The 13,749-nt window shown below is 33.2% G+C and overlaps 1 protein-coding gene across 1 annotated transcript in view; it reads left to right on the top strand.

Moving 5' to 3' along the window:
- Positions 1-13,749, top strand: part of CDH10 (cadherin 10) — a 177,586-nt gene that overhangs the window by 56,076 nt on the left and 107,761 nt on the right. The window contains exon 2 of the mRNA XM_014781554.2: positions 4,449-4,803. Within this exon, the coding sequence (XP_014637040.1) occupies positions 4,573-4,803 (231 nt within the window). The 5' untranslated portion in view covers positions 4,449-4,572. The remainder of the gene's footprint in view (positions 1-4,448; positions 4,804-13,749) is intronic.

The raw sequence follows: 13,749 nt of genomic DNA, 5'->3' as shown, positions 1-13,749 counted from the left end.
ATACTCCCCTTAATCTCCACGATCTTTCAGTTAATCACATCTGCAAAGTCCCTGTTACCATATAAGATAACATATTCAGGGGTTCCAGGGATTAGGATGAGAGCATCTTTGAGGGGCCATTATTCAACCTACCACACTGTCTTCCAAAGCGGTTATATCATTTTACATTCCCAACAACAATATAAAAGAGTTCTAGTTCCTCCACATCCTCACCTACACTTGTTAATGGCTAGTCGTTTTAATTGGCGTTTCTCAAATAATGAATGATGTTGAATATCTTTTCATGTATTGTTTGGCCCTCTGTCCTCTTAGGTGAAGCATCAGTTCAAAGCTTTTCACTGCTTTTTTATTGGCTTTTGTGTTTTTTGATTGTTGGATTTTGAAAGTTCTTTATATATTCTGGATACAAGTTTATGATCAGATATGATTTGCAATCTGTCATCATATATTTTTGCCAGGCTATGGCTTGTCTATTTTTTTCTCTCAACAGTGTCCAAACTCATCAATTTGTATACATTAAATATGTACAGCTTTTTGTATCTCAATCATACCTCAACAAAGTGGTTTAAAAATAAAAATAAAATAGAATCAAAATATGAAAATATTAGGGTTATACTTGACAAACAGTGAGCAAGACCTGTGTACTGAAATCTACAAAACATTACTGAGAAGAACCCAAGAGAGATATATAGTGTTCAGAGGTCAGAAGGGTCAATGTTGCTATGATGTCCATTTTCCCAAATTCTTCTAAAGATTCAATGCAATCCCAATCAAAATCCCTACTGACTTTTATATATAAATTGCAAGGTAATTATAAAATTTAAATGAAAAATGTAGAAGACCAACAATAACCAAAAACATTTAAAATAAGACCAATGTTGGAAGACTAGCATTAACTGATTTCAAGACTTAAAAATTACAATAATCGAGACTGTATGCTGTTGGTATAAAGATGGACAAATAGATGAATGTAATAGATTAGAAAGTCCAAAAATAGACCCACACATATATAGACAACTAGTTTTTAACAAAGGCACAAAGGCAACTCAGTGGAGAAAGGATGGGCTTTTCAACAAATGGTGCTGAACAATTGGATATTCATAAACAAAACAAAGAACTTCAGTTCACATCTTGCACTATATACAAAGCTTGATTCAAATTGGATCGTAGACCTAAACGTAAGAACTAAGAATATAAAACTTCTAAAAAAAAAATGAGAAAATCTTTTTTGACCTCAAGTTAGGCAAAGACTTTTAGATATGAAACCAAAAGGCCAATCTATTAAATAAAAAAATTCAAAAATCAAATTAATCAAAATTTAAAACTTTTGCTTTTCTTATTTTTATTTAATCTTGTCATTGTTTGCAATGGTTTTGTCAAATATTAATGTAAAATATATTTTAAACATTTTACTTAACTTAAATCAGTATTAAATAGTGCATTTTACTATAGACTCTCTAGGAAATTTATCATTAAATAATAGAACCTAGAACAATAGTGGAAAAAATGATCCCACGTATATGTGGAGTCCAATTATTTACTAACAACTTTTACAGATACAATCTCCACCTACTCCTTCCCCAAAATATTTTGTGCTTACACTTCTAAAATTATAGGTAATGTTATAATTGTATTGAAAAGATGATCAAAAGGTGATGGTGATTTTATTGATCACCAATAAAACATATAGTTGCTGGCAAATAATTTTAAGATAAAAAAAAGAAATGAGAAAGACTGTTGCTTCAATAAGTTTTAAAGCTTTTATAGAAGAAAAAATATACCCTGAATTATGCAAACTCTCCCCTAACTCTTAGGAACAGTGTAAGTTTCTGTAGAATACCATCTAGCATGTCCTGATACATAAAAAGACAAACATCATTTTGGTAAATGTTCTATTACTTAGAATCCAATCAACTTGAGTCTCTGTAAAGTCAGTGCTTTGTGATGTAAAACGACTTTGTGCATCAGACAATTTCTATAAGTGTAGCATTACATGACGTATTTTAATACAGTTTACATCTGTCACGTTGAATGCTTCCCACACTGTGGAGAGCTCCACAGTCGTTTAATACACTCAAGGGAAATACTGCTTCACCATTAATCTTATTTCTAAAGCATGTTTGCGTTGGACCTTTAAATCTTAATAATAAAACAAAGAAAAGTAAACAGATTGCTTACAAATCATTGTGGATGGAAGCACAGATATCAATGCTGGAGTACTTAGAATGCATTGCCATTTTAGAGAAGTGGAACTCAATCCTTTTAGCCCCCAAACCACTTTTTATATCAAATATTTTATCCTATCCTGAAATAAAATTCATACCTAACAGGAAACAAACAAAACAATCTACAGAGAAAATTTTAAAATAAAAATAATATCCTAACAATACAAAGAATAAAATAAAGTAATTTTGATTTTAAAATATATATATTCATACATGAATGTTGGGGCATAACTACATAGAGAAGGTAATGGTACTCAGATGTTTGAATCAACTTATTCATTCATTCATTCATTCAAATCAAAGTGTTTATTGAGTATCTACTATGTGCAAGATTCTATTCTAGAGAAGTGAAAACAGTAACAAAGAAAAGAGCAAAATTCCCTTCCTTCATGGGATTATAGCAGGGAGACAGAATATATACACAATAAATAAATAAAGCACATGTAGTATATTGGTATATATGAAATGTTAGGAAAAGTTTCAAGAAAGACCTAAAGGAAGCAGAGGTCTACCTCTGTGATCTCTATGGGGAAAAGCATTCCAGGCAGAGGGCACAAGTGGAAAGGTCCTGGCTGAGGAGAGAAGCATAGGAAGTGTTTTGCAAGGTGAAGTAAGAAGGACACTTTGGCTGGAAAGGAGTCAATTTTGGGGAGTGGCATGGGGGATTGAAGTAAAACATGAGGTCAGAGAAGTGATCAACACTCACAACACCAAGTACAGAACTGTAGGTCCTTGCCAGACATTGAGTTTTAATCTAAGTGAGATGAGAAGTCATTGGAAGTTTTGTGCAGAGAAGTGACATGATCTGACTTACGTTTTTTTTTCGTTTTTTTGTTTTTTTTGTGTGAGGAAAATCAGCCCTGTGCTAACATCCATGCTAATCCTCCTCTTTTTGCTGAGGAAGACCGGCACTGAGCTAACATCTATTGCCAATCCTCCTCCTTTTTTTCCCCAAAGCCCCGGTAGATAGTTGTATGTCATAGTTGCACATCCTTCTAGTTGCTGTATGTGGGACGCGGCCTCAGCATAGCCAGAGAAGCAGTGCGTCGGTGCACGCCCGGGATCTGAACCCGGGCCGCCAGTAGCGGAGCACGCGCACCCAACCACTAAGCCGCAGGGCTGGCCCTGACTTACGTTTTAATGGGATTACCTGGGATATTTTGTTGAGAAAGTTGCGCAGAGAGCAGTCAGGAGCTTATTGCCCTAGTCAGGCTAGGCAGCGTGGGGTTCTAGAATGGCGTGGCAGTGGGGGTGGTTAGAAGTGGACAAATTGCCCAAACGTATCAAAAGTATAGCTGACCACATGATTAAATCCTTCTACAAAACAGTATTAATTGTATTACAAATTGATTTACTATAGTAGAGATTTTTTTCTACTCCAGGAAACTCTAGGTGTTCCACAGACCAATCCAATAGAGAAGAGAGGAGCGGTCTTCCACCAAAGGCACTCCTACTTTTGGTTTTGTTTTTGGCTTTACTTCTACCTTGGAGCAGGATTAAATCTGAAGAAATTGTGCCACTCTTTAAAAAACATTTAAATATCATTGCATTGCACAGCAAATGCATGTTTTCTTTTTTTGTGTGTGAGGAATATCAGCCCTGTGCTAACATCTGCCAATCCTCCTCTTTTTTTGCTGAGCAAGACTGGCCCTGGGCTAACATCCATGCCCATCTTCCTCCACTTTATATGGGTCATCGCCACAGCATGGCTTGCCTAGCAGATCGTGGGTGCATGCCGGGGATCCGAACTGGAGAACCCTGGGCTGCCGCAGCAGAGCCACACGCTTAACCGCTTGCGCCACCGGGCCAGCCCCCAAAATGCATGTTTTCTATAGTTTATTTAAATCACTATTTTGTTTTCAATGTTTTAATTTATGTTAAATTACTCTGGAAAAATTGACATGCAAAATTAACTACATTCCACTCTATATAGGAATTATAATTTCTGAAAACAAAGTGCCGAAAGGAAAAATAAAAGCTTAATGTATCCCTTTAGAATTTGTTTGAAAGAAATTATTTACCATTATCTTTTCTTCAATTGTAGACATGTTACTAGACAAGTAATGTTTCCCAAAACTAATCATTATTTTATGTAAAAGAAGGAAAGTAAATATTTTCGTTGCTCTTATTAATTAATCTTTGTCACTTGAAGTTTAAAGTGACAGGTAACATTCATAATGTTGTCAACTGACTTTTTTTATTTGTTTGTTTGTTTGTTTGAAGCTTTTGGAAACATGTCCAAAACATTGATGAAATGTTGGAAACTAGTTGAAACACAATAAAATTCAACCCAATACAATAGACGGCTTTCTCTTCATCCACATCGGGAATTTTCAAGAAGTGAACTATGACAATATATCAATTTTTGCTACTGTTTCTACTCTGGGTATGCCTGCCACATTTCTGTTCTCCAGAGATAATGTTCAGAAGGACTCCTGTGCCCCAGCAAAGAATTTTAGGTGCACGTGTACCTAGAAGTGATGGCAAAATTCTGCATCGTCAAAAACGTGGTTGGATGTGGAATCAGTTTTTCTTACTGGAAGAATATACAGGATCCGACTATCAATACGTGGGCAAGGTAAGTCTGTATTGAAATGGCAAATATTTGCATTCTTTCTTTATATGTCTTAGTAAGGAAAATTTGAAGATTATCAAGACCATCATTCCTATAAATTTGATTCTCTAAGTATCCCTAGAGCAATTTTTATTTATGCAATACAAACTATAATTTGAAAAACTATGGAATGAATGGAGGTAACATGATAAAGGTAGGAATTAATTTACTAGAATTATTTCTGCCCAATACCTCATGGATTAAAGAGGTACTGAAAATTGTAATTTTAGAATTTGTAGACAGAAATAAATAGTAGTGAGAAAACTATATGTCAATATAGTTATTTTAAATTGACAGTGCATCTATGTAATATATGTATTATATATATAGCACATATCGCTGTTGACTTCAGTGAGGAAGAAAAGACATATTTAAAAGTTGTTTAATATTCTACAGAATGAGAAAGCAAATGTCATTAAAAATATAACCTAGGGCCAAAAAAATTGCTTTTTTATAAGAAAACTTATTCCAGATATGAGTGTTATTTATTTTTCTTAAGTCCCACTGTGGGTACATTTATATGAAGGAAAAATAAATAGGAACACAAGCAGGTAAAAGTAGTTTACTTACTGCGATATGATGTGGACAGAGACGAGTTTTCATTCTATCCAATTATACAAGTTAGTGAGGAAAACAAGTTATGGTTGGGAATGGAATGAAAAGTCTGACATACAAGCAACAATGAATGCTTTTATGCACTAGATTGTACTCATTTCCAATTTTCTTTCTTGGCACCATCTGAATCTAATCGAAGTCACATAATGTCTTAAGAAAGAATTCGTTTTAGTTGTCCAGGTTATTATTTTTATGGACAGTCTATCAAAATATGTCAAAGAAAAGAGAAGTTAAGTATACTAACAAAAGGAAAACAGATATAATCACGTTAATACATCACATGTTAACACTGTAAAATTATGATAGATGCATTACTATGTTGGCGACTTTTGCATTAATCTAAAATTTAATGGCTTCCGTCAAATAATTAAGACTGAGCCAAAATTTTTTTCTTCTAAGAAAAACTATTTGTGAGAGAATACATTTTCATTGATTTTGAAACACTGTGGTATGTTTTTTCATGTTCCAATTATTTCAGTCCTTTTTAAATTTTTACATGTCTGGCAATATGGGAAAGATGACATTAAAGGTTAAAAGTCATATTGACTAGAAGGAGAAAGAAAAGAATCAGCAACCTTAGCAATATTATCAGAAAGCACTTAGTAGTTCACTTGCCACAGTTTCATCTGATTGGAGGCCTAAGATTGGAGAGTTACAGTAAATTTCGTGGTTGCTGCAGTGGGCAACTTTTAGTTATGAAACCAACCCCAGGAAAATGTAATAATAGAAATCTGGACCATAGAAACTGTAAAGTAAACAGTTTCCTTTGGTTCTTCCTGGACATAGAACTTATTTGGTCTATTTGCATCTGTTTTCTTTCATCTAGTCCTTAATGAGGATCTTAAATGTTGGTAAATTAAATTATCATTACATTATATACTCTCTTGTGATAGTCAAGTTACTGCTTATGTATTTTCATTTGTTCTCTCCCAAAAGAATATCAGCACCCTGAAATCAAGAACTTTACTTCATATCTCACTTGGTCTTGAGCTCTTAGAGCTTAATATTTAGTTGATTGAATTCACCTGAGTTGTATTGAATTGAATTCCCAGAATCATCTGATATGACTTGGATCTTTGGTAGAAAACTAGTCTAGAAAATTACATCACTATTGGCAATTAAAGCTGGTAAATACTTAAGATATATGCATCTTGATATACAGCTGAAATTTTATTCTTCCTTACTTTGCTCTATAAAAGCAAATCAGAAAACGCTTTAATGAGTACATCAGGAATTTATGGGATGTGCTCACCAGTTCCTTTTTATACAATATATGCTGAACTACTACTAGATCAACAGAAATTGATTAGATTCTGTAGCTATGAGTTTACTTCTAATGTCCAGAGTGGATTTTTTTAGCTTGTATTTCAGGTCTACTGTATTTGTATTAATTACTTACTAATTATTTATATTACATTAATTACTTATATAATTAAAAACCTTATTTAGATATAAACATTTGGATTTGTAGATGCCAAAAAGGCAATGTGCAATATAGAATATTTTAATAAACATACATTATAATGTATATAAGTTGAGGCTAAGATATACGTTCTTCATGAAGTATAAAAAATTTAAAATCCTCTAGATATTCTTTCCAACATTATTTCTAATGAATTTATTACATATTCATCCTTTCTGTCAGAAATTTCCCTTCCAGTTTTTACTACCTTTAAAGTAGGATTGTGATATTGATGCTAAAGTGATTCAATATCTCTAGGTTAGTTTAGATGTAGTAATACATGTCCTAATTACTCAACATGTGGGAAGATAGTGATAGACTCCTCATTATAGTGGGAAATATTTGGGGAGCTCAGAATAGGAACAATGGAAAGAATTATACTGGTGGAAATTCTCACTGGTAGAAAGTGTGGAAAGCACGTGTGTGACAAGGGAGAAAAATTTACAAACACCAAACAATTAGCCAAGCAAATCCTATAAAGAATGGGTGACATTTAATTTTTCAGATAAAAATCTGTTACTGCTTAAAGGGTTAATGCAGAGGGAAAAATCCACCACTTCTCATTGGGTTAAGGAAGGAAGCTTGGGAAAAGCATATAACTATCAATCAGAAGACCTAGGATGTAGCCTTGTTTCTGCTACTATTTTTTTTTCAGTGGTTAAATCAGCTAACTTCTCTTGGCCTTCATTTTCGCATCTATGAAATTAAACTGTATTATTATATTAGTGGTTTAATATATATATTCATTTTTTATATATTTATGTTACATGTTTTATATACATTCATTTTTAATATAAGCATTTTAATATATATTCATTTTTAATTTAATAACATTTTACATTATAATTATAAAATATGTGAATATTTTAAAATACCCATTTAGAAAAAAAGAAGAAATAAAGAGAGACAGAGAAAAAGAGAAAGCAAGCCCAATAGCTAAATTGTCAGTGCCACAATTGTTATTAAGAAACCAAGCCAACCAATAATGAACTCAAAACATTTCTTGGTTCAGCTCTCAATGACAAAAAAGCATTTTCCTTTAAATCATTCAATCAAATACATCCTAAACCAAAATATATTCGGTGCAAGTTCTTTTTTTCTTTTCAGCAAGTTAATCACAAAATGGACCTTTAAGAAATTTCCTACATGGGATAACAGCTTCTCCCCTTTCTTCACCTTCCGTAGCAAGGGGTTTTAAACTTGAACTTTGAGTAATCTACTTTTGAGCTGTTTCTTTCATATTGCAACCTTCTATAAACATATTAAAATTCCTAATTTAAGATTTGAAAAATATTGTGATTATAAACTTTTTATTAGTTTAATGTCTTCTGTGTGGCTTTTAATCACAGTTTCTCATTGCCTGATATAGTTGCCTTGGACAGATAATTTCAAATTTCTAGGCTTCCAAATATTCAAATAAAATAAATAATGACATTAATCTACATATTCTTGAATTTACTTTTAGCTGTAACAAATATATAGTTCTAAGAGAATTACTAATTTTATTTACTGTACAAACTTTGTCTGCAATTTATATAATGATTATTCTCAAGTGGAGAAAAGCATGTTAAAAATAAATTTTCAATCAAAACCAGAGATAGAAAAATCCCAAAACATTAAAAAAATTAATAACATAATTGGGTAACAATAATCCTGATTGTGAGTTAGCATAGTAAGATAATTCACTCTGGGAAGTAAAAACATAATTTAAAAAAAATACGTAGGACAACTGTCTATATCTTCTTGATATAACAAAAACAACTAGGTAGAGGAAGGAGTGCTACTGGCGTCTAGTTGGCAGAGGCCAGGGATGCTGCTAAAAATCCTACAATGCACAGGACAGACACCCATAGAATTTTCCAGTCCTAAATGTCAATAGTGCTGAGACTGAGAAACCCTGTCCTAGACCTCCTTAGTTTGCTAGAGTCCTTTACATGTTCCTAAACGGCTCAATCTTTATTTTACTTCTTTCTGGGTTCTTGCTTCTGAATCTGATCTCTATTATAATCATATTTCTTTCCTTCAATGTTTCCATTAGTATTTGCTTTCTAAAGTTGGATTTCTCTCAAGGTCTCCTTTCCTTCATATCCTGTCTAATCCTTAAGGGAATTGGGCTTCAGCCTCTTGATCATCCTTCTCTGTAGACTTGTGGGCTCCACAAACCCACTATGAACAAAGTATTTATTCGTTCTTTCAATAAATATCTAGAAGACCTTCTACTACTCAGGTACTATTTTGGTATTAAATATACGGTGGTGAAAATACAATTTCTCTGCTCACAAAGTATCTGCCTTTAAGAGAAGGAGAAAATAGTAAATAAGAGTAACAGGAAGTTATGGGGCTCTTTTTATCTCGGATACAGCACAGGTCTCAAAAGCCAAAAACAAAACAATAAATGCCAAATATCTCCACACGTTCTATCTCTGCAGTACTTGCAAATAGAGTGGAAATAAAAGAGTTTTGGGATTTGCATTACATGAATTAATGTCATTGATTATTGAAATTGGAGAGTCAAGGTATATGCTTTTCTTATTTATCTGTTTATTTCTTTGGAAGAGTCTTTTGATGTACAGTGCCTCATAAAAAAGTGATCATTGGAAATTTCTAGAAAAGAGATCTCCCAGAAACTGGAAAAACATGAGCCATGAAAGAATAACCCAACTTGAAACATTTACAAAGCCTGGAAATACCAACTGTGCCGACCATATTAGATCGTGTCCCTTTTGCTTTTAAAAATATGGGCACAATCAAGTCAGTCCTGGCTACAGCAGGAGAAGAAGTGGTTAGAACTAGGATAGAGAGAAGAAGCTGAGCTGGCCTCCCTGCGGCAGTCTTCCTAGGTGAGCTAGATCTAAATTGAGCACATAGAGAAACCTTGCATTATATGAGTTCAGAGAGTTGGAAACACTCTGTTGGACATTTTAATAACTGTAATGATACTGTTCGTGAGACTAAAAATTCCCAGGTGACTATTTTTTTAATTCAAACGTGACAAAAAAGACCTACATAAAAAACCGTTTAGTGGCTCAATATGTGTAGACCTGATTTTAGTGGTGGGACGGGGGCAGGAGGGGTGTTTGTTGATATACAATTATTTTCTGTTTGAATCCTATTCATTGCAGCCATAAAAAGGATGGAGTATGAAAGAAATATAGTAGGTAATGTTAGGTAGAAAAAGTCCTGGCAGAAAACAAATCAGGATGACATGATACACATTGACAGAGACTACTTTAGATTAAATGGTTATAGACCTTCCTGACGAGGTGACTTTTGGAATTTTGGATGAATAGAGACATTATTTCCCTGATATATAAAGACCACAGAATAAGGTGACTCTGCATTAGAGTTTGTAAGAACTTTTTATACTAATCCTCAAGCAAGAGATAATAAAAACATTTTTTTAATTGATGTTTTAATAGTTTTTAACATTGTGAAATTTTGGGTTGTACATTTTTGTTTGTCCATCACCATATATATGTCTCCCTTCACCCCTTGTGCCCACCCCCCACCCCCATTGCCCCTGGTAACCACAATACAGTTTTCTCTGTCAATGTGTTGGTTTATATTCCGCATATGAGTGAGAGCATCCAGTGTTTATCTTTCTCTTTCTGGCTTACTTCACTTAACATAATACCCTCCAGGCCCATCCATGTTGTTGCAAATGGGACGATTTTGCAGCCTCTATGGAAAATGGTATGGAGATTCCTCAAAGAATTAAAAATAGAGATGCCCTATGATCCAGCCATCCCACTACTGGGAATCTATCCAACAAACCTGAAATCAACAATCCAAAGAGGCTTATGCACCCCTATGTTCATTGCAGCCTATTCACTATAGCCAAGAAGTGGAAGCAACCTAAGTGTCCCTCAACTGACGATTGGATCAAGAAAATGTGGTATATATATACAATGGAATACTACTCAGGAATAAAAATATTTTTAAATAGAGGCATGCACTGCAGAACCCTGATAATGTTTCCCAGGTAGAACACCTCTTGGTTTTTAATTCTCAAAATGCATACAATGTTTGTATCTTTTAATACAATGATATTTTAGCCAGTAATTATATAGGGAAACGATGCTTACATCCTCAAAGCTCACTATAATATTGTAAAAAAGCAATATCTAGGAAGATTTTGAGTTACATTCCAGATATACTTGGTAGAACTTCAAAACCACCTATAGGTGGTTTGAAGATAACAAAGGCTGTCAAAAAGACTGTGCATCTAATATTTTATAATCACTTAGAGAAGCCATGATAATTCCTATTAAACTTTAAGTGATTAAGTAACACTGGTTTAAGCATTTTACATATTAACATTACAGCATGTTATTCGTATATACAGATTTTACTCTGTTTTAGTTACATTTTAGGAAATTGGTTTTGAGTTTGGGTTTAATGTGTAAGCATTATATGTTTTCCCATTTATAGAAATAGGAAATAGGCTCTCTGTTAGCATTTTCAAGCAAAATGTCAGATGTCAAATGTCGAATGTAACAAAAGCCAAGATAAATGAAATGAGGTGTGGAATGCTCATATATAAATAACCACCATCGTCCTTTTATTCTAAGTTCTTACTGGTAATAGTGATAATATATGTGTACTAAACTCTTCCATGAAGTTATTTACATAACATGTAATCAAATATGAAGATTATTCATGTATATATGAGTTCATTTTACAGCCTTCATGAAACAACAAGAACACACCTACACCATTAAACACATTGACCGTGCTGCACTGCCCATACCATACTCTAGGGATTTGTGGGAAGTCCACCCTCTTACTCTCATTTTTTTCCTGTTGACTTACTAAACCAGAGATGCTGTGAGTGTTGTCATCTTTTCTTTCCCACTATAGCCTTATTTTTATATATTTCTCTCTCATATTCACCATTTCATTAACCTCTTCTCTCAGAAGTTTCTTCATTTCTTTTTCCTGTTTCGTCAGGTGCTCACACAGCATCTTTTACAATCCACCTCTCTATGTTATGTCCCTTGAATTTATTTTTATTGGAATATGTTTTAGAGCAGAGATAATTATGGATTTATTTTCTAAAAAATATTAATCGTGTCGTTTTAGGCCAATGAATTGACAGACTAGTAATAGTTGGAAGTAGATAGAAGGACTTTGATAATAATAATAGAGTGATAATAATAAAAAATGACTCAAAGAAATTTTTCTGTGCCAAATAAAGTTTGAAAAACTTTACCTATTATTTTAAAATATTCAAATTCAAATAAAAAATTTAAATCTACAATTTAGCCCATCATATTTCAAATATAGAAATTTTAAGAAATATAATCATCTTGGAATGAAGATTATATGAAAATTGAGTTGATGACTTTCAGCAAAAACTCGAGAGAAATCTCTGTAGGTGAAAAAATATATTAAATCTCACATAAATTTGCTCTGCAGAAAGTATCTCAGTGTAATTTATCAGTAACGAGTGCATGTGTAATGGCCATGAAGCATGGAAATTATTATTATGGTATTATGAATTTCTACCACAGCCCTCTCATTTTCTTTCTTGGAGACAATATGTAATTATATATTCCATTAAACTTTGTCCCCATTGTACTGAAAAATAGTGTTCTTTTCAGTAAAGATAATGAAAAAGCGGGATGAATATTATTGTGTTTGCTCACCAATGTCTCATACTTGGTATATGTTCATATATTCAGATTCTCAGTTGCTTCTTATGAAAGCATGAATAGAGAATGAGGAGACACTTTAATAAACTTTTTGAAGTTAATTCTCAAATAGTCACATAATATAGTTAAATTTTTACATTCATTTTATTAAAAGACATTATTTAACCTAAATATTTTGTTTTCTTATTATCATTATTATTACTCTTGTTATTATTATTGTATTGCTAATTAGGTAACGGCATTCCACGGCTCCTGCTAATTGTAACTAAAAGTTTAAGAAAAGCATGTAAGTTTCCAGGGAAACGGACTAAATTTAGAAAAGGGAGCAGTAATTTTGTTGGGAGATAATATACAAACCTTTGGTTCTCTCCTTAGAACTCTCATCTACGATAGGCAAAGGGCACTTTGCCTATTTAAGATTTTCTTTTTAGTAAAATTCTTTCACTAACTTCGCATTTAAAACTATACTTTATGCATTTATAGATTACATAAACTATAAAATTTAGATTTTTAAATTAAGACATTAAATCTGAGCCCCAGACTAAAATTATTTTGCCAAGTAGGAAATTTTTCTAAGTAAGACTGTGAACTATTACAGACATTTTTCTAAAAGAATATTTCCTATTTTGGCTGCTGTTTAGCTTAAATTCCATCAGTGAACTTTTCAGTTCAGTGTTGTGTGTTCCAAATAAATAACCCCCAAAAGCTCCAAGATCACTGGGTTTTTCAGTTTTTCTTGATACTAATTCTGTCATTATTTGCAAACCAGCATCAAAATATAACACTAAGTCTAATTTGTGTATCTTTGATTAACCTGAGTCCAGCAGAGCAAAGGGATAGAGCTGTGAATCATGAACGGACCAAGCTTCCGCATCCATGATAGTTGAGCTTCTGCAGGGAGACAATAAGGAGATAAAGCAAAGATCAAGAAAATGACCTTTGATTATAAATCAAATAACATAGAGGTAGAGGTAGAGAACATCCAAGAGAAGAGGGAGGTGATGAGAAGGGCCAGACCAGGACAATTATAGAGGCCAGAGGAGGAAAAACTCCAAAGAATAGGTAACTACTCTTGTTGAATGATGCAAACTCATAAAGGAGACAGCTGTAGCAATTTAGAAATCAGTGTGGACCAAGGACAGAATTATTCCAATAATCTGAGGCAAATGGAAGTCAGAT

Source organism: Ceratotherium simum, chromosome 18, assembly GCF_057802395.1.
Source record: "Ceratotherium simum simum isolate JZ-2026a chromosome 18, ASM5780239v1, whole genome shotgun sequence".
NCBI lineage: Eukaryota > Metazoa > Chordata > Mammalia > Perissodactyla > Rhinocerotidae > Ceratotherium > Ceratotherium simum.
The sequence above is the reverse complement of the archived record's forward strand: the minus strand, read 5'-3'. Positions and strand labels throughout refer to the sequence as shown.